General features: G+C 41.3%; 1 protein-coding gene across 4 annotated transcripts in view; it reads left to right on the top strand.

Moving 5' to 3' along the window:
* The first annotated feature begins 6,407 nt into the window (after positions 1-6,407).
* Positions 6,408-21,125, top strand: part of ltbp1 (latent transforming growth factor beta binding protein 1) — a 463,174-nt gene continuing 448,456 nt past the window's right edge. For all 4 annotated transcript variants that reach the window (XM_063055533.1, XM_063055535.1, XM_063055536.1 and 1 more), the window contains exons 1-2: positions 6,408-7,149; positions 8,251-8,321. In XM_063055533.1, coding sequence (XP_062911603.1) covers positions 6,701-7,149; positions 8,251-8,321 — 520 coding nt within the window. In that variant the 5' untranslated portion in view covers positions 6,408-6,700. The remainder of the gene's footprint in view (positions 7,150-8,250; positions 8,322-21,125) is intronic.

Genomic DNA, 21,125 nt, shown 5'->3' with positions numbered 1-21,125 from the left:
CCTAATCGTTGTTCAGGCGGCTTGCTTTGAAGACTGCTTAATCACGAAGAAGGTAGTCTAGAAACTGCAATGATATATCATGTGCACACATAACCTCATGAAACAAGATTGGTTTGTATGTTTTAATTAAAATTAGGCAAATAGATTATTAGTGAGATATTACAAGCTGCTGAGCTCTCGAATCTTTTTTTGGGTCTTGATTTACCTTGTCACTCTTCCTTAAATGGAATACTTTCTTCAGGTTTTCCATTGACTTTCATTATCAAGATTGCTGATCAAGACTTTATTGTAATGTGATGAAACTTCTGTCATCAGTTAATCACATTCTTACTGCCCTAGAGATATTTTGGATGGAGCCATAAACTATTGAAAATGCGATGATAAAGAGGAGTGTGTAATATTTTCTGGAACGTGAAAGTGTGATTAAGCTCTTCAAGGTGATCCTTTTTTCAAAGTTAAACCTTGTCAATCCATCTGCTCCTGTATTTGCTTTGTTGTTGGTTGCAAATCTTGAATTAAAAGATTTTAATGGGAAAAAGGCTTGTCATCTGATTATTGAGTCTACTCTTTCATTTATTTCCAGCCTTTATATCTGCTATCAGAACTGTTATTGCCTTGCTTTTTTTTGATCAATATTAAACCTGGACGGCTCACTCCTAAATGCTCTTCCTCTGCTCCAACGCATTCAGCCACGGACTTTGCTTGACATTGTTCTCCAGGAAGTCAGGATCATAGAACCTCTGCCCTCCTTAGTCTCTCCTTTCTGTTGCAATTGTCATAATTTTCAATTCTAAGGTTAGTAATGTGAATAGTTTAAAATTTCTTCAGCTACTTACTATTATCGACAATGACTCAATGGTAACATACAACTCTCTCCAAGACACCAAGACTTGTGCTTTCGAGTCTTGGTTAAAAGACCTGAGCACTTGATTGAAGCTGTTCAGTCCAGATCTTAAGGAAGATGCCATCATAATGAGCACATCACTGGAACTCAACTACTGGTCCTGGAGGCAATCTACAACCCTCAATGCCTATGGCACGCTCATAACATCATTAAAGACCTATCCTACTGTCTATTCAATCTCCTGACATCTAGTAGGAGATACAGAAACACCTTAGCAAAGACAGTAAAATTGAAAAGAAGTTTCTTCCAGAGGGGTGTCGTGCAGCTGAATAATGCTACACCCTGGCTGGCCAATGGCCTTTGAGAGTTATCATCTATCAAAGTCACTTGTTGCATGTAAATTTGGATTTTTTTTTTGAATGAAGCCATACCATATACATTGTAAATATCTGTTTTGCATGGTCTGGAGTAGCACTGCAATCTTGTTGTCTTGAGAAATGACAATAAAGTTCTATTCTATCCTATCCTTTATATGAAATGTTAGATCAAAATATTAACTTCCTTTTCAGTTGGATATAAAGGATCTCATGACAATATTTGTAAAAGAAGCAGAATTTTTTTGTTCTGTGTCCTAGCATCATTTATCATAGTCTCAGATTCTGCAGTAGCAATCATGATGTTTTCTATGATGACTTCACGAAATAGACACCATCTTAGGGATTTCAGTACATATTTTAGAATTTTTTGCTTTAATATGGAAATATCCAAACTGTTTGCCTGAGGTACTTGCAGTTAACTTGATTTTGTACTAAGAAGCAAGAAAACTATTCCGATTAAGGAAAAAAGCCAAGATTAGCTGTGAGAAAACTGGTTATGAGGGTTTGAGTAGCTTGATTGTTTAAAGAGTCTTACTATAATCTTTCCGGTCCCTTATTAATTTAGAGAGGGATTTTAATTACTCTGCCAAACATTTTAAAATCTCTCTGATGTCCTGCTAATGGAGAACGTTTGCTCGGACTTTCTAAAAGTTTTTGTAAACTTTTAAACAGTCATTAAGGATTTCTAAAAGTTACTGAAACTTTTTATTTTTTTCCTGGAAGTCTCTGAAGATGTTTAAAAATGCAGTAGAGAGAACAATGGAAAATATCCATTCTGGTCATGATGGTGATGGTGTGATGGTGTGTGACAACCAGCAATAACTTTTGTTTGCCTGTGCATTTCGAACAGCATTGAATAGTTTGGATGCACATTGCTCTTTATGGATCTTGTTGATGGTTAGCTTTCCTATATTGAACCAGTGATGTACTGCTCTTCAGAATATACTTAGTGGATTGCCTTGCATTCTGGTTATTCTGTGGCTATGAGCAATGCTATATATAGTATTGTTTTGTCAATTTATTATTATTTATCGCTGTGCCTGCTTCTTTCATTACTTTGAAAGCTTCAATCATGTAGCTCTCTTATTTTGTTTATTCTCTGTCTCTTTAAATTTGGGATTAATAAAGTATGACTATGACTAATCATCCTGAATTTAGATAAAAATTCACACTCTACTCATCATTACCAAGTTCAAGTTCAGCTTATTATCCTTCAACTGTACACATATATACAGTTCCTGTGGACCGGGGGGCACAATGCAGTACATATAACTCACGTACACAACACATAAAGTAATATTACCACAAATAAATTAATAATAAGGTGCATTTATGACACAAGTTAAAAAGCAAACAATATAATGCCACTGGTGCTATATACATGATGAGATGTGGGTGGTGGCAGGAAGTTCAGTAGCCTTGTGGCCTGGGGGAAGAAACTGCTTCCTATCTTAACAGTTCTTGCCCTAATACTATGGTACCTCCTGCCTGATGGTAGGGGGTCAGAGAGATTGTTGGACGGATGGCAGGGACCATCGACAATGCTAAGAGCCCTGCGTACACATCACTCTGGATAAGAATCTCTAATGGGTTGAAAAGAGACCCCAATGAACAGGTCAACACCTTGAAGAGGAAATATAAGTGATGATTTGCACTGTGATCAGCAATGAGTACAACCCATAATTTGTTTTAATCACTGTACTTCTTTTTGAGTTTCCAAGTACTAAGGTTTTTCCTGAAGTATCAGTGCTCCATTGTGAATGTGTTACCTCACAACTATGATACTCACATAAGACAACATCTAACAAAATGTTATTAAATTTGATGGAAAATCTGCTGTCTTCTTTGAAGTTTCTTGCTCCATAACTAGTTACTTTATACAGTGCAAAATTGGATGAAAATATGCTATACATATCATCCAAGGTATTGTTTGTTTTCATTGCATTGATTGCCGGAGGAAATCTGTCTCAGCCAATGAAAGGCATGGAGTTCGATGATCACAGAATATTCCTTTTGACAGATTAGCCCGGTGCAGTCTACAACAATACAGTTGAATTTGACAACTAATTATGGACTCGTTAATGAGTTAGATGTGTTAGGATAATAAGTAAAAATTAACAGCAAATATCAGCCAGATTTTCTTCATTCAGATTTTATTATTGATCAATAAAAAAGGCAAAGGTAAGAAGCACCAGCTCTAGGCATCAAGTAAAATCTCCAGAACATTTTTAGACAATGAACAAAAAATTACTTAGTTTTACTGCAGAATTATTTTTGTTTCTAAATCATTCCTTGGACTTGCCTTGCAGTCTCGCCCCCTTCATTCCTACATATTCACTGTTCTTTTCATATTCCCAATTTTCACTGCCAACTCTACTTTAAATAGATTTATGTTTAGGAGTTACTTCCCTGAAATATACTGCCTCTCTTCTTTCTTTAAGCTACACCTTAACACTTCCTTCTTTGATTATTTTTTGACTATGTTTTCTATTCTCTCACTATCAAACAGTGTTTGATAATGGTAAATGAGGCAAATTGAATATCTTCCATGAATGAGTTCTGATGAAATATCAATGACTTTAAGTATTACTTCTGCCTTTTCAGGTATGCTTTCTGACCTGCTAATATTTCCAGCATTTTACAGCCATAGGGATGTACAGCATTAAAACAGGCCCCTCAGCCCAACACATCATGCCTATCTATATTCCATTTCCTTGAAATAATTCCATATCCCCCTATGATCTGTTTATTTTAAAAACCTGTTGAGAAGTCTCCTAAATGTTCCTAAGTTTCCATTCTCCACTAAGTTTCTTAGCAGCTCATTCTGGATACTAACCACTCATATATGTTGAAAAATGTTCCCATTAAACCTCCTTTTGCTGTTTGTTGACTATAGCTCAGTGTTTAACACCATCATTCCCACAAACCTGATTGATAAATTACAGAATTTTGGCCTCTGTACCTCCCCCTGCAACTGGCTCCTCAGCTTCCTAACCGGAAGATCGCAATCTGTGGGGGTTAGAGATAAACAATTTCCACCCCACTGACAATCAACACTGGTGCTCCACAGGGATGCCTGCTTAGCCCACTGCTCTACTCTCTCTACACCCATGCCTGTGGCTAGCAGAGTTCAAATACCATCTATGAATTTGCCGATGATACAACCATTGTCAGCTGAATTTCAGATGGTTATAGAGTGAGATATATCATTTAGTTGAGTGGTGTCGAAAAGCAAAACCTTGTACGCAACGTCAGGCAAGACCAAAGAGCTGATTGTGGACTTGAGAAAGGGTAAGGTGAGGGAACACAAACCAATCCTCACAGAGGGATCAAAAGTGGAGAGAGTGAGCAATTTCAAGTCCTTGGGTGTCAATATCCCTGGACACAAAATATCTATGCAGCTATAAAGAAGGCATAGCAGCGTCTATACTTCATTAGCAGTTTAAGGAGATACCACCTAAAACATTTTAGGTACGTCACCTAAAACGCTCACAAATTTCTACAGATGTATCACGGAGGGCGTTCAAACGGGCTGCATCACCCTCTGGTATGTGGGTTGGTGGGGAGTCGGGAGTGTAGTGTGGCTACTGCAGAGCATCGCTGGAAGATGCAGAGAATTGCGGCCTCCGTTGTATCCAGGACATCTTCAAGGAGCGGAATCCATCATTAAAAACTCCCATCATGCCATCTTATTATTGTTACCGTCAGGAAGGAGGTACAGAAGCCTGAAGGCACCCACTCAGCGATTCAGGAACACCCCTCTGCCATATGATTCCTAAATAGACATTAGACCACGGTTACTTGGCCACTTTATATTGTCCCTAGTGTGTAGGTGAATGGAATCTGAGAAGAATATTTCACATGGAAAATCAGCGGGAGACGGAAATTACTCTAGAAGCAATATGAAACATTGCGTCGCAAACACGAGGAAATCTGCAGATGCTGGAAATCCAAAATGCTGGAGGAATTCAGCAGGCCAGGCAGCATCTATGGCGAAGAGTAAACAGTTGACGTTTCGGGCCGAGACCCTTCGTCAGGACTGGAAGGGAACAGGAGAAGGCAGGAAAATTGCTTGTTTCCTGGAAATCACAGTATTTCCCTTCCCCATCAATAAATCCCTGCCTCCTCCCCGCACTTTCATGGTAAAGTGCCCCGTGTTCTCTGCTACATTTCTTTCTTGTGTGGGCGTCCATGACAAATTGTTTGACCCAGGAGCCGCATACAACGTAGCGTTGCCTTGTTCTGCGCTAATTATCCGCAGCCTCACAAGTCGAAATGAATACTGCGGTAGCGAAGTGGCCAACCCCCTATCTGGGTTGGGCTCGCTTCAGTCTCTTCCTCTACCCATTTCGGAATGCCATTGATAACTTGCATGCATGTTGCGTGCTACATCAGACAGGTTTAATAACGAAGCACAATGCTCCCCTAAGCATTGGCAGCTGTTCGGAATTTGATAGTGTTGTGCTTGTCTGTGTGTGACTGGAGTTACAAAACTACCGAAAACAAGCCGTGATATGCAAAGTTATCTCTCCGATTTGTATTTTGCCCGGGATTTGGATTTGATTACAATTCATATCGTGCAAATGCGGTGGTCCTCTCGACAGCAAGATGTTACAAGATACAGCCTTAATTTAATTGTAGAGAAAGGACCTGCATCCACAGTTATTACATGTAGGTTAAATACACCGGATTAAAGTGCAGAAATGGGTTTTTTTCCCCAAGATGCGGCAGCGCGCACTTTTTCACACGAGTTACCTCGCACTGGCCCTCGATAAATATTGTGCACTGAAATGAGCTGTAACCCAAGAGGCGCAGGTTGTTTTTTTTATATATATATATAGATGAACTGTTGCTGCTGTTTCTTGCCGGACGTAAAAGCATGGACCATACTGCAATACTTAAGAGCTTGTGGGAAACGCTCGCCGACCTCAGCGGGTGCGGGGGAGCCCACACTCCTTTTCCCCGAGCTATTCCAACTCCCACTGTGCTGATGCGCCGTGCGTGTTTTCCTGCCTGCAATTCTGCGGGAAAAGGGCAGTTCCAGTCCCAAATCCTCTTTGTGCTTGACGTCATGTCTGCCTGAGATTGGACGGCGAAACTGTGACTCCAACCCCCTCCCTAAAAAAAACTTTTTAAAATACTTTCAGTCTGTTCAAACTAAAATATTTTACAACCATCGCGATACCATCTGACATCTGCTGCCGTGTGTCTTTCTCCCTTATTTATTTATTTGCGCTCTCTTAGCTTTAGTTTAAAAAAAATTGTAAAGGTATCTGTTCCTGGAGACTTTTGGCAGCCAGGGTTTTAAGCTTTATATATAGAAAAAATAATATATTTATAACGAGACGCCTTAGGGCTTTGCCGAACAAGGAGAGCAGGGTAGCGTGTTTCGAGCGAGAACAGAAGTAATACTGAGTGGAGTCGAGTTTCTTTAAACAGCAGCTTCCCCCTCCCTATAAGCCCCCTCCCCGAGATCGACATGGAGTGGATGAGGTACAGTGTATTACTGTGGCTGGTGTCTGTTTTCGAACCGCACCATGCCTGGGCTGACAAGAGGACCCTGAGGAGGATCACGTATGTGCTTCACCCGGCCAAATCCCCGCTCGGCGGCAGGGCGAGCGGCAGCAGCATCGGGCAGACCAGCGTCTCCTCCTTCGGCGCCAGGCACAGCTCTTCCTCCTCCTCTTACACCGTGCGGACGCAGGGCTCGGCTCCCGTGCTGCAGGTGAAGACGAGCTACAGGAGGGCTTCGCCTCAGGTCAGGACCCGGCGGATGGGCAAGGCGACCCCACATGTCCAACAGCAACAACAGCAGCCGCCGCTCGTCCACTATTCCTCTCAGCAGTTTTACCAGCAGCACCACTCCAAGCCACCCCAACAGCAGCCCGTCAGGCACCCCACGCAGTACCAAAAACAGCAGCTTAACGGGTAAGGAGACCTCCCTTGACTCTATCCTTACTGTACATGTTTGACTTGTGTCAAAAGTATCACTAAACCCAAGCCTTTGGTCTCAGAACTCTCTCACTCAGTTTCGCCGGCTGATATTTAATGTGTCCCGCCATCCCTCAGATAGATCGGAATGGCTTTCACAGTGATTCATTTTATGCCCTTAACCCAGTGCTCAATGTTCTGGGCGAAAGTGCCCTTCAAGTGGCAAGGCAATAAGTATAATTACAGAACCAAACTTCAGGAAAATCCGATTTCTCACAGTTAAGGTCCCGAGAGTTTCGCTGAGTCCCAGATTGTTTCCTTCCTGTGACATACAACAAGTTGCACCTTTAACTCGTACCCTCAGCAAGGGTGCGGAACCGCGCTCTGCATGGGAAATATCTGCTCACGTGCTCCGCAGAAACATTTGAAGCGTGTGTCGAACTTTCAATGCAGATTGCGTGCACCTCGGTACCGAGGCAGCTAAATTTGTTACTGTTGTGATTTTTTTTTGGGGGGGCAAGGAACGCAACAAGTTGCATTTCTAGGAAGTTAAGTTGAATTAGACGCAGAAACACCGTGACCCTGGGATTTGTTATTGTCAATCATGACGCTAGAAACATTCTATTGCGAATCCTGAACCCGGACTTTACATTCGTGACGCTTCCTGGTCGAGCGATCCAGAATTTTTACTCCAGTTTTTTTGTTAAGTGTAATTGTTGGTCTCAACAGGTTGATGTCCAGAATCTTGACCTAGGGAACTCTGATATTGACAAAGTTGATTATAATAATTTTGGCATTGCAATTTTTGGCCTCGTGGTTTTAGCGACTAAAAACGTGGGCCTAAGTTTCTGTTCTTGATAGTGCATGAAAATAATGCACCTTGCATATTCTGTACAACTATACAGAGTAACATCTTGCATCTTTTGGAGACCTCTTAAAATAATCAGCGGTCGGGCACTGACATTAAGCTACCATTGAGTCTCACTGGAGCTCTTTCTTTTGCGGGACAGTAGAGTTGCCAGTCGGATTACTGTAAGATACACATTGCATTAGTCCGTATCTTGTTCTTCTGATTAATCTGACGCTTGTGGTTTGCAGGGTTAATGTGTGCGGCGGTCAGTGCTGTCACGGGTGGGCTCAAGTTCCTGGCTCCCAAAGATGCACCAAACGTAAGTTACCTCAGTCCGCTACCTTGGCTTCCTGCCAAGTTATGATTTTTTTTTAGAAGTTTTGAACCAATACATTGTGAGTGTCAGAGGAAGGAAATAACAGGGTTCACATTGCCGTCTGTAATGAAGCAGACCCTCACTGCATTATCACGATGAAACGGCCAGATCAGAGTCTGCATCTCCATCTGTAATGCCATTCACTGCAGAAACTATATCTCCATCTGTGAGACCCAAACTCCGTACCTTCATCAATGCTGACAGGCCCTGGACTCCTTATCTCTGGCTGGAGCAAGTCCATAGATCCCCACAAAGTTGCTGCTGCAGTTGATAGGGTAGTTAAGAAGACCTATGGTATGTTGACCTTCATTAGTTGGGGCAAACAAGAGAAAATCTGCATGTGCTGGAAATCCGAGCAACACACACAAAATGCTGGAGGAACTCAGCAGGCCAGGCAGCATTCAGGAGAAGAGTACAGTTAGTGTTTCCTGCCGAAACTCTTCGGCAGGACAAATCAGTTCAAGAACCATTAGGTTATGTTGCAACTCTATAAAACTCTGATCAGACTGAGTATTTTGCTCAGTTCTGGTCACCTCATTATAGGAAGGATGTGGAAACTTTAGGAAGAGTGAGAGGGAGGTTTACCAGGACACAGCCAGGACTGGAAAACATGTCTTATAAAGAAAGTTTGAGCACAGAGTCTTTTCTCCTGGAGTGAAGGAGGATGAGAGGTGGTATTAAGAGAGGCATCGTTACATTGGTCAGCCAGTACCTTTTTCCCAGGGCAGAAATATCCAGTTTCAGAGGATGCCCACTTAAGGTGAGTGGAGAAAAGTTTAGGGAAGATGTCAGAGTTAAGTTTTTTACGCAGGGAGTGTTAGGTGCCGCAGTGCACTCCTGGGGCTGGTGGTAGAACCTGGTACAATGGGGACATTTAAGAGAGTCTGAGATAGGCATATGGATGGGAGAAAAATGGAAGGTAATGGACAGTGTAGGAGGGAAAGGTTAGCGTGATCATGGAGTAGGTTATATGGGTCCACATGGTTATGTTTTCTGTCTTGTGTTCTATGGCTATCAGATGCAGACTCCATATCTCTGTCTGTAGCCATGTCAGACTTTGACTCCATATTTCCACCCATAGTTGTCCATATCTAGGACCCACTAGAGCCCTATGTCCAATACTGGTCCTGCAAGGCCCCCACTGCACCCATTGACACTGCATGCTCGTTCTCCAGGCAGACGTGGCCGGCAACCTACAACACTGTCAGACCCAGTCTCCATATTTCCATCCATAACACTGCCACACTCAGACTGTACATCACGGGCACATCTAGACTCCACGTTCCCGTAAAAATGTCTCTGTCTGTGACAGTTTTTTGACTCAGACCCCATGTCCTGGTAACACACAGGGCCAGACAACTGCTTTCAAATGCTCTGTCTATGGCACTATCAGACCCAGATTGCATATCTCCAACTGTGAGTGCGTCAGATGTAGATTCTGTATCCCTGCCCTGTAACACTGTCAGACTCACATTCATTACCTGCGTCTGTAACAATGTCAGAGGTAGACTGCCCTGTTCAGACTGTAACAGCGTCAAATCTGGAAAGTGTATTGGTGTCCATTATACTTTGACTAGTGGTTCCCAACTTTTTGTATGACATGGACCCATACTATTAACCATGTGGATCCCCTGACATCTATGTCAGGTTTGTCACTTTTTGGACTCAGACTCCATATTTGCATCCAACCCAGTCTTCATCTTTCTATCTGTAATACTAGTTCTGAGTGTGTGCCTTGAGGTGCGAGTTTTAGCTTGGTTTCATTGGGATGCTCCTGGCAATTAATTGCCTTAATGTGGTATGACTTAATCATATTATGCAATGTTCTACAATTTATGATTGAAGAGAAAAAAAAATATCCTGTGGCTTGGGTGGGAAAGGTTGGGTTTTGCCTCAGTGTCTGAATCATGTGTTTCCTGGGAAAGAGGCCTTGGGTGCAGGTGGGTGGCAGCTGTGGTTTCAGCTGCAGTTTGTTCAGCCCCCTGCATGTGAATTAGCAGCACTTGCAAGGAGTGTACTTTCATGGATTAATGGAAGCAACAGTAAAATAAAATGCTCTTAAACCCTTGAAATGAGTAGTAGGCCAGGATGGGTGACTTCATTGATAATTTCTTTCATATCCTAAGCCAGGAGAACACATCCATAAAACTTTTATTTGCTGTTCTGTCTTAAGAACTGAATTTGTTTTCATATCTTAATATCACTGGAACAGATTTGTTTTTTTCTCTCTGTTCTGGTTGTTCTGTTGATAAGTTCTGATACAATGATAACTATCAACTGGTACTTGATCTTGGTGGGGTAAGTTTTACCTCCACACTCTCGAGGACAAACTGACAACATTGTGGTTTAAAGCACAGCCAGGTTTACTCTGTATTGAAGTCTACTGGAGTAGGTGTAAAACTAGCAGGCCTCCTGATCTAGTGGGTTCCACTCCACAGGTGAATAATGTGAAATTCTGGTTTGTTTACTAAAGTCACAGCTGGTTTTGCAGAGGGGTTGTTACCTTTGTTCAGGATGTTGCCTGCTGAGTCACCATGTTTACCATCAACTATGCAAAGGCAGTCCAGTCTGGGAAAGGCTGGTACTGATGCATAATGGTATTAGTTTTGGCTTGGTGATGTGCATTTCAGGAGACTGTGGGAAGCGATTCCTGTGATTCTCTATCAGCCAGCATTGAAGGATGGAATATTGTGTGGAGTTAAACTGTATGTCAGTGCCTTTGAAGCTCATGATTTTATTACAAATAGAAAAAATTGTATACAGTGATTTAGCCCAAGAAGGCTGAATTAATAAGAAGAATTAAGCATAGTGGATTAGAGGACATTGCAGTAAAATCAATATCTTCTGCACATTAGACTAATGATTGTGTAATTCTCTTACTTCACCATATGTAAAATACTGCAGGATATCATGAATAGCATGGAAATATATTAAATACTGTACTTGGACTCGCTCTCCTGCATCCTGCCTGTCTCTGTGAAACTTTCCTTGTGTCATTAATCTCTGTTACACGTGTTTCTGTCTGTGCTTCCGTCTCATTCACACACGTGTGTATCCCACATAGTCCAACAGGATTTTTATAATCATTTGGGCCTCTTCCCAACCAGTCTATCATCGCACTTGAATTTAGGTTCCATTGACTTCGTTCAATATTGCAGCTTGTTGGTATGACAAGACTTAGCTGGTGGTGTCCTAGGGAAGGCAGTGAAGTTTGTTTTGGCTGAGGGTACTGTCATGTAATTCTAGTGTTACAAGTCTCTGAAATTTCTATTTTATGAATGCAGCACACTCTTCATTAGAAAAATACAGATGACTCACCATAAAGAATGAAATGGAAACATTTAAGTGTTTGCTAGCTGCATTTCCTTAAAATATGATATTTTTTAAATTTCTGTAATTTCGAAAGCACATCATAAAACTGGCAGAGAAAGGGTATTAAAATACATTAAGATTAAAAGATGGAAACCTTGATTTGTATGTTTTGGAAATTTGTACAGGGAATGAACAGGAATATGTCTTTTACGACAGACAGTTGCACAGGTAGATGAATTTGAGGTTACCACTAGATGGCACTGTTGGTGAGTGGTTTGGGATAATGCAAGATCCATCGAAATCACACATTTTGAGTTGCTGCTCATTTAATTGCAAAGAACTGAGATAGAAGTGTAAAGCGTTATGTCTAAATGGCCCAGACCTAGGACAATACGGGAATAAAAGCGGTATTCCTTACGTCAGGCTGAAAAGCTGCTGATAATGGCTCTATTTGTCTTTGAGAACCATTGCAACTTTGGCTAGGTATGAGTACAGCCACAACATCCTAAACTCAGTTATATGTCAATTTTTATGCTGTTGTTTAAAACACCCTTAAAATTAAGCTTCAATAATTATTCACTGAGACTTGGGGGGGGCTTTCTTCTAGGGCACGAACCAGCAATTGCACCCAAACCTTAACAATTTTTGCCTAATTTGGATTTTGAGCAATAACAGACAGAATATGTACAGAGAAGGCATGCTTTTTGAGTGACATCACCTTTCATGTTTATTTTTCTGATATAACATTACATCTCCAGAGCTAGTGGGCATAGCCTCAAAATTGAGGGGCAACCTTTGAGAACAGAAGTAAGGAAGAATTTTTTTAGCCAAGGAGTGGTGAATCTGTGGAACGCTGTGCCACAGATTGCGGTGGAGGCCAAGTCTGCGGGTATATTTAAAGCAGAAGTTGATAGATTCCTGATTGGTCAAGGCATCAAGGGCTATGGTGAGAGAGCAGGTGTATGGGATTGAATGGGATCCAGGATCAGCCATGATAAAATAACAGAGCAGACTCGATGGGCTGAATGGCCTAATTCTGCTCCTATGTCTTATGGTCTTATCTCAAGTACTCTGCAAATTACAGATGAAGGCAAATTGTCAGTATATGTTGAGTACGCCTTATCTGAAATTCCAAAATTCAAAAACCTCCAAAACCCCCAAATTTTTTGAGCACTGGTATGACATTACAGATGGAAAATTCCACAAAATGTTGGGAAGGTTCCCAGGCAATGTGCAGGTCTCTGCACACTACTGACAGTTCTGAGAAATGACCTCACATACGTAATGAACAGAAGTTCATGAAAAATTACAAAACACTGCATAAAGCGAAAAATGAAGACCTCGATCGTGTACTGAAAGAGTGGCTTCATTAGTGTCGGAGTAAACATGTATTGTTTAACGATATTCTGACCATGAAGGAGGCAAAGATTTATCACAACAAACTGAAAATTAAAGTTAATTGCAAATACTCAACAAGATGGTTGCAGAAATTTAAGAAAGGCATTAAATTTTCAAAGATCTGTGCTGGTAAAATCTCTGCTGATCACGAATCAGCAGAGGAATTTATTGATGAGTTTGCCAAGATCATCGCTGATGAAAATCTAGCTGCTGTATAGCTGCAGCAGTACGTACTGTATGTGTGAAGAACAAGTATAAAACAGACTGTTTACCGATAGTCAGTGATCCCAGGCTATCTCATTATATATTCCAAAATCTGAAAAAATTTAAATTCCCAGCCCCAAGCATTTTGGGTAAGGGGTACTTAACCTGTACTAACAAACATGTCTCTAAGACAATGGTATATATATTTTTTCTTGACTTTTATGTTGAAGCTTATGAATTTAACTATTATTCATATACATCAGATTCTGCATTATTAGGGAACTGTATCATTATTGGGGTATATGCATTGCTAGTAAGGCTAGAATTTATCAACCATTCTTTACTGCCTTCCCGATGAGTTAGTTGCCTTTGTAAGCCCATGCACTGAAAGTACTCTCACGATGTTGCTTGTGTAGGGTTTTGCAATTGATTGGAATTTTGCAATTCCATTCTTATTATAAACTTGCAGAATTAACAACATAAAGATCTTGCACTTGCATTCTGACTTTGATGTCACCATGACTTAACAGCCAATAAATTGCTTTTGTAAAGTGGGAATTGATCAGTCAATTTATGTGCAATAACTTCCTCCAAACAGTAGAGTGATAATGACCAGATCATCTATATTAGCAGGGTTTCTCAACCAGGGTTTCGTGAGGGGTCGCTAGCGGTTCTGTGAGAGATCGTGATTGCAAAAATGAACGTTGTTTTTTTGAACTTCGCGCGATGCGTGATGCTGGCGCTTGCAGTGGTGGGCGGTGACTGAGCAACCCCGTTAGCAATCTCGTTAGAGATCTCTCAGCCCAGTATGACAGTGTGACAGTAGGACCGTGTTTATTTGGTTGAGTCCATTCTCACTTTTTGACATGAGATAGGGGAGGCTGTTGAGCTCTGGACTGCACAAAGGGGGGTCAGTAGGTTGATGAGGAGCGTGAAGTGTGTTTTCCGAGCATTGAATGGACTTGCCCAACTTGGACTGTGACATCCAGTAAGAAGTACTGGATGATGCTACAAAAATGGTTAACTTTATTAAATGAAGACCAGCTCACTTGAGAATGTTTAAAAAACTGGACAAACAGCATAACAATCTCCTCCTACATTCAGAAATCTGGTGACCTAGCTGAGGAAGAGTTCATAATGGGGTGTTCGAGCTGAAAGGTGAATTGCAGGAGTACTTTCTAGAAAATAGTAGGCCAGATTTTGCTAAGTACTTTGAAGATGAAGAATGGCTGCAGAAACTAGCCTACCTAGCAGGCATTTTTCATCATATGATCCAGTTGAACAAATGTCTGCAAGGCTCAGGAGAGAGTGTTTTGACTTCTAGTGACAAGATTCTTGGATTTAAAAGGAAACTATCTTTGGAAAAATAACGTTGTAAAAGGAAATCTTGAATTGTTTCCACTGCTGCCAGGGATTGCTAGTAAGGAAGGATCAGAAAGTCTTGACTCTTGTTGAAAACCACCTGGAAGAACTGCTGAACAAAACTGAATGGTATTTTTCCTCCCTTTCAACACAAGTGTATGACAGGGTGAAGGTCCCTTTCTCTAAATCTTCTGCTCAGCCTGAGAACTTAACTTTGAGAGAAGAGGAAGAACTTTGTGAGCTGCAGTCTGATTGTGCACTCATGATGAGATTTACTGATCTGTCCCTGGACAAGTTCTGGAAGTCTGTGAAAGAAGAGTATCTTGCCATTCATAGGAAAAACAATGAACATTCTGCTGCAGTTTTCAACTTCTTACATGTGTGACCAAGCTTTTTAACAAGTATCAAGAGCATGGATAAAAGCCATCTCATTTCAGTTGATGTTGAAATCTGTGTGTGCTTATCTCAAGTTCAACCCGGAATTGAGTATTTGTGCAGCAAAAAAACAAGTACAGGTTTCACATGCTAGACCGATATTTGAGCCTGATCATGTCACTTGGTTAAAAAAAAACGTTTTTCCAAAGTCTTGTATAAAATTGTGTCTTAGGTTGTATTTTAATTCATACTGCTTTGGCTTATGCTTTTTAGTAACTTAACTATTCAACATTGTCAATAAATTTTTATGTTGTAAATAGCATTAATTAAAATCAATTTAGAACCTTTATTTAAATTCAATCTACAGAGCCTACCTTTAGAAAAGTTAAATCCCATTTTGGCTTAAGCTAGTTATTTAACAGAAATTTATTACATTTGCTTTATTAAATTTTAAACATTTATTAAAGGAAAAGAAAGAGATTAATTTCAAGAAAGGTAAGGTAATCTTAACTACCTGTTTTTTTTTCAAGAGAAGTTGGCTAAAAATTAATTCTTTACTGAAAAGAGCATTATTTTTGGATTATTGTATCTACAACCTACAGATCATGTTAACGTACCGTGAGCTGTAGATACAATAATTTTTTTTACGTAGGGGTTCCCTGAAACCAGAAAATTATTTCAAGGATTCCGCCAGGGCAAAAAGTTTAAGAAAGGCTGGTTTATAGGAACACTGGTGGCAGAGCACATATTGGCCACGGCTCTGAGTTATGTGAGCATTTACTTCTACTTACAAGGAGGGTCATACCTCTTTTTAACATTTCTGCAAGAAGAAGGAATCTCGAACTGTAGTATTTGTACCTCAGTGATATTTAAATAAAAATCTCTCAAAAGATATGACTGAACAATTTGAAAAAATAAACTGCAATTAGGAGGACGCCATTCCCTGATTAAACTTGAGTTATAGAGTTGACATGGACTGTAACAGGGTAATTTAAGTATTCAGAGTCAAAAGTTGAAACAGAACTAAAGATATTTTGATATTCAAACTTTGAAACGTGGACAGGAATCACAAGAAAAGCTTAACAATCAATATTGAAATAGCTGGGTATTTATTTCTGAAAGTTTCAACTGAGTATTAGATTGAGGAATTTTATCTAGGTGGTACTTTCCATGATAATTTAAGTAATTCATTGATTTTTCTTTTGCATTTCATTCATCATCATGAAAGATCTGACATTGTTTAGCATTTTATTCTGTGCTAATCCTGCCCACCAATGCCAGAATGATATTGTTCATAAGTCTATATTACCTATATATATATAAATATATATCTGAAGCCCTGTATTTACTGACTCTTTGCTTAAACTAACATTAGTTGTTTAACAATTGATATCCAAATTAAACATACAGTTGAAATAAATCATCTGAATTCATTAAAGGTAAGTGCAATGTCCAGTGTCCAGTCCAGTTTTTCATTCAGAAGTATGATATAGATTCAAGTGGAGAATCTGGTAACTGACCACATATAATTCTCCCTCAAGTCCCCTGATATGATTTTGCCAATAATAGTAAATAAAGATTTTTTGCATAATGATTTTACGTTGTCTGGCATATTTCACTGTCATTCTGCTGTCTAATCTGGAATGAGTATAAATATTCATAGTTTGGAAAAGCGATAGTCTTTAGATTTAAAAATTCAAATGTCAAAGTTTATTAGTTCTTATTCCCACATGCATATTATTATCCACACAGCTCCTGAATCATTTCATCTGCTGTGGAAACTCTCATTTATGTCTTGCTTACCAATAGACTCTGGCTCTGATTCTAAATGCCTGCTCTCTTTAAACTTAAACTCGCCCATAACTCTGCACCTGTGACCCAGTTGACACACCTGCTTGCTCAGCTACACTGGCTCTCAGTTACATTGTCCCTTACTTTCAGATGTTTGCTGTTGTTTTGGAATCGTTTTCTTTTTGTCTCAGAAGTCCCAATCTCTGTAACCTCCTCCACCTCTATAATCCACCTGTTCTGCCCTAATTCAGGGCTCTCGATAGTCACCAAATTTTATTGCTCAGCACTGGCTTCAGTGGACACTGCCCAGTTGTGGAATCTGCCGTTTACCTGCTTCCTCCTGTTTGACAATCATTGAAACTGTCTTTTTTGACTAACCTTTCGGTTGAGTGCCTTAACATCTCCTTAGGTACCAGTGGAGTTTATTTGACTGTGTACCTTTGAAGTACCTTGGGTGTTCTTTGCATTAAAGGTGTAAGGTTAATTTTCTTACTGAAAACAACCATTAACAAGCTGCTAGAGGTGTCTGTCAATGTCCCTGCTGCCTGTACTGTAGTGTATAGTACTGTGCAAAAGTCTTAGGCACATATTTACAGAGAGGGTGCCTAAGACTTTTGCATAGTACTGGAGTAATTGTGTGACATTGCTGTAAAAAAAAACAAACAAATTTCATGACATATGTCAGTGATGATAAACCTGATTCTGATATGGGTCTCTATTGTGGACTGAGAGTGGGAAGGGGACAGGGAGAGGGGAATCGTGGTTGGGAAAAGGGGAAGGGAGAGGGGAGAGAGTGGGAAGGACCAGATGACCTTGCCTGGTGTCTCAAGGGACTCCCTCTCTGCCACCTGTCCCACACCCCTCCCATGGCTCTCCAGCCTCGTCATTCACAACATCCTTCGCTCCCGCCAGATTTACAAACTCTCTCTTTACTCCATGTTGACAAATACAGTATGTAAAATAGGAAGGGTTCGCGTGTATGTATCCCAGAGCAGCTCTTAAAATCATCGCTGGTGAGATAAAGGAAAGGCATATTGCTGAGAGAGACATTAGATCATTGGCAAAAGAGCCAGATGGGAGATGAGAAGAACTTGTTTTACACCGGTGAGTTGAAATGATCTGGAATCTTGAAAGGGTGGTAGAAACAGCATCAATAGGAACACCCAAATGAAAAGGAACGTAAATACTTGGAAGTTTCCATAGCTACAGGGTAAGGTTGGGGAGTGGATGAATAGCACTTTCAAGCACTAGCACAACCATAATGCATCAAATGTGCCTTTGGGTAGCTCTGATTCTGTGTTCAAGGTTTAGATCAAAAGGGTGGGTCTTATTACTTTGGCCTTTAGCTAACTAAAATAGTAAATTCTTGCCCCATTTTAATTGATAATAAACACAATTGGAGGAAAGAGAAATTAACCTGACATTTTACTGTGCCCCGTAGATATTGTGAAACGATTGATACTCCTGTGGCTTTGATCACTAAATACGGCTGCAGAATCTGGTGGTGAATTATTCTGCAATAAGAAGTGGGAGCTATTGATATTGTAATAAATATGTGAGCACATTTTCAAAGTTATTAAGCATGTAGTTAATAATAAAATGGATGAAGTTTGTGAAGACAGGTGTGGACTCCTTAATACAGTTAAAGTGTTGAGCAGTGGGAAGGTTAAGTGAGTTGTCATGTGACATGCTGTAATAGAATTTCTGTTTATATATGCAAGAGAACAAGCTTTTGATATTGTGGTGTTCACCGAGCTTGGTGATTAGCTTGCAGATGTCTCATCTCCAGTTGAGGTGACGTCCTCAGTACGTGGTTGTTGTGGTGTTTCTCCCTGGGAGTGCTCGTGTTTATATGGGGCCCCATTCACTCAACTTGGTCCCGCGTGGCTACCCCTTCAGTTGACCTTTGAACTCTGACTTGCATTTCTTTGGCTCTTTGGAGTTCGTAGATGGCGTCTGGATGGGGCCTATATAAACCTATATTTGTCAAGGTTGGTGAACGTTGCAATATTCAATGCCTCGACCTGAGCTATTAATATTCAACACCATCTTAAGAGAATAAGCTGTCCATTAAAACAATGTAGGGTGAATTAAACAGGTTTGGTATTGTTGGAATGAAATGACTGCCCAGTGGTGTGTGAAAGTTTGTTGAAAGGAAAGAAGAAGAATAGGTAGAGTTTCTTCAAGATTAAGATTGTCATAATGCAGGAGGAAGTCCTTGGCCTATTAATATGCTAAAATATCATCTGTCCAAAGACTCGTGTATTAATATATAGTGACACTGTAGTCAAATATAGTGACTCTAATTACATCTCTTTTCCACATGTCAGGATTGGAAGAATAAATCTTTCAAAGCTCATATCAGCACTCACCATTGAACTACCTTGATAAATGCATTTAATAACTTGTTGATGGTTGGCAACCAAAAATAACTACAGAATGCGAGAAACACTAAACACAAACAAGCGAGAATCTGCAAATGCTGGAAATCCGAGCAACACACACAAAATACTGGAGGAACTCAACAGGCCAGGCAGCGTCTGTGGAAAAGAGTAAACAGTCAATGTTTCGGGCTGAAACACTTCGGCAGGACTGGAGAGAAAAAGACAAGTAGAGTTAAAAGATGGGGGGGAGGGAGAGAGAAACACAAGGTGATAGGAGAAACTGGGAGGGGGAGGGATGAAGTAAAGAACTGGGAAGTTGATTGAGAAAGAGATACAGGGTTGGAGAAGGGGGGGTCTGATAGGAGGGGACAGAAGGCCACGGAAAAAAGCAAAGGGGGGAGGAGCACCAGAAGGAGGCAATGGGCAGTCAAGGAGATCAGGCGACAGAGGGAAAAGGGGATGGGGAATGGTGAAGGAGAGTGGGGTGGGGCATTACCAGAAGTTCGAGAAATTGATGTTCATGCCATCAGGTTGGAAGCTACCCAAATGGATCACAAGGTGATGTTCCTCTAGCCTGAGTGTGGCCTCATTGCAACAGTAGAGGAGGCCATGGATAGACATATCTGAATGGGAAAGGGAAGTGAATTAAAATGTATGGCCACTGGGAGATCCTGCTTTTTCTGGTGGATGGAGCATAGGTGCTCGGTGAAGCGGTCTCCCAACCTACGTTGGGTCTCACCTATATACAGAAGGCCACACTGGGAGCACTGGACACAGTAGATGACCCCAACAGACTCACAGGTGAAGTGTCACCCCACTTGGAAAGACTATTTGGGGCCCTGGATGGTAGTGAGGGTTGAGGTGTAGGGGCAGGTATGGCACTTGTTCTGCTTGCAAGGATAAGTGCCAAGAGAGAGATCAGTGGGGAAGGACGAATAGACAAAGGAGTCGCGTAGGGAACGACCCGTGCGGACAGCGAAAAGTGGGAGGGAGGTGAAGATGTGCTTGGTGGTGGCATCCCAATGGAGATGGTGGAGGTTCCAGAGAATTATGTGCTGGACGCGGGGGCTGGTGGGGTGGTAGGTGAAGACAAGAGGAAACCCATCCCTGGTAGGGTGGCGGGAGGATAGGGTGAGAGCAGACATGCGCGAAATGGAAGAAATGCGGTTGGGGGTTGCGTTGATGGTGGAGGAAGGGAAGCCCCTTTCTTTGAAAAGGAGGACATCTCCTTCATTCTAGAATGAAACGCCTCATCCTGAGAGCAGATGAGACAGAGGAATTGAGGGAAGGGGGATGGCGTTTTTACAAGTAGCAGGGTGGGACAAGGTGTGGTCTAGGTAGCTGTGAGAGTCCGTGGGTTTGTAATGGACATCAGTGGATAAGCTGTCTTCAGAGACGAAGACAGAGAGATTGAAAAAGGGGAGGGAGGTGTCAGAAATGGACCAGGTAAATTGGAGGGCAGGGTGGAAGTTGGAGGCAAAGCTGATGAAGTCGATGAGTTTCACATGGGTACAGGAAGCAGAACCAATGCAGTCGTCGATGTAGTGTAGGAAAGTATGAGGCGGCCACCAGTGTAGGCTTGAAAGGGACAAAGGTGAGGCCCTTACTGAGGACAGAGTGCTGTGCCTCAGAGGGGATGGTGAAAACCTGGCACGGATGAGAGCTGGGATGACTATACATAATTCCGTTTTTATTTGTATGGACACTTTGGAGGCCTTGATTTCAATTCATGACTTAGTACCAGTGTGGCTCAGCTTGTGGCCCTCCATCATTATGAAGTGTAGGCCTTCTCTATGCAAGTACCTCTTCAAATACCTTTTAAATGTTGTAATTATGTGTGCTTCCACCACCTCCTCTGGCAACATGTTCCAGATATTCACCACCCTCTGTGTGAGAAGCTTATGTTTCAGATCTCCTTACA

The sequence above is a fragment of the Mobula hypostoma genome, chromosome 8 (genome assembly GCF_963921235.1).
Source record: "Mobula hypostoma chromosome 8, sMobHyp1.1, whole genome shotgun sequence".
NCBI lineage: Eukaryota > Metazoa > Chordata > Chondrichthyes > Myliobatiformes > Myliobatidae > Mobula > Mobula hypostoma.
Note: the sequence above shows the minus strand (reverse complement) of the source record. Positions and strands in the feature narration are given on the sequence as shown.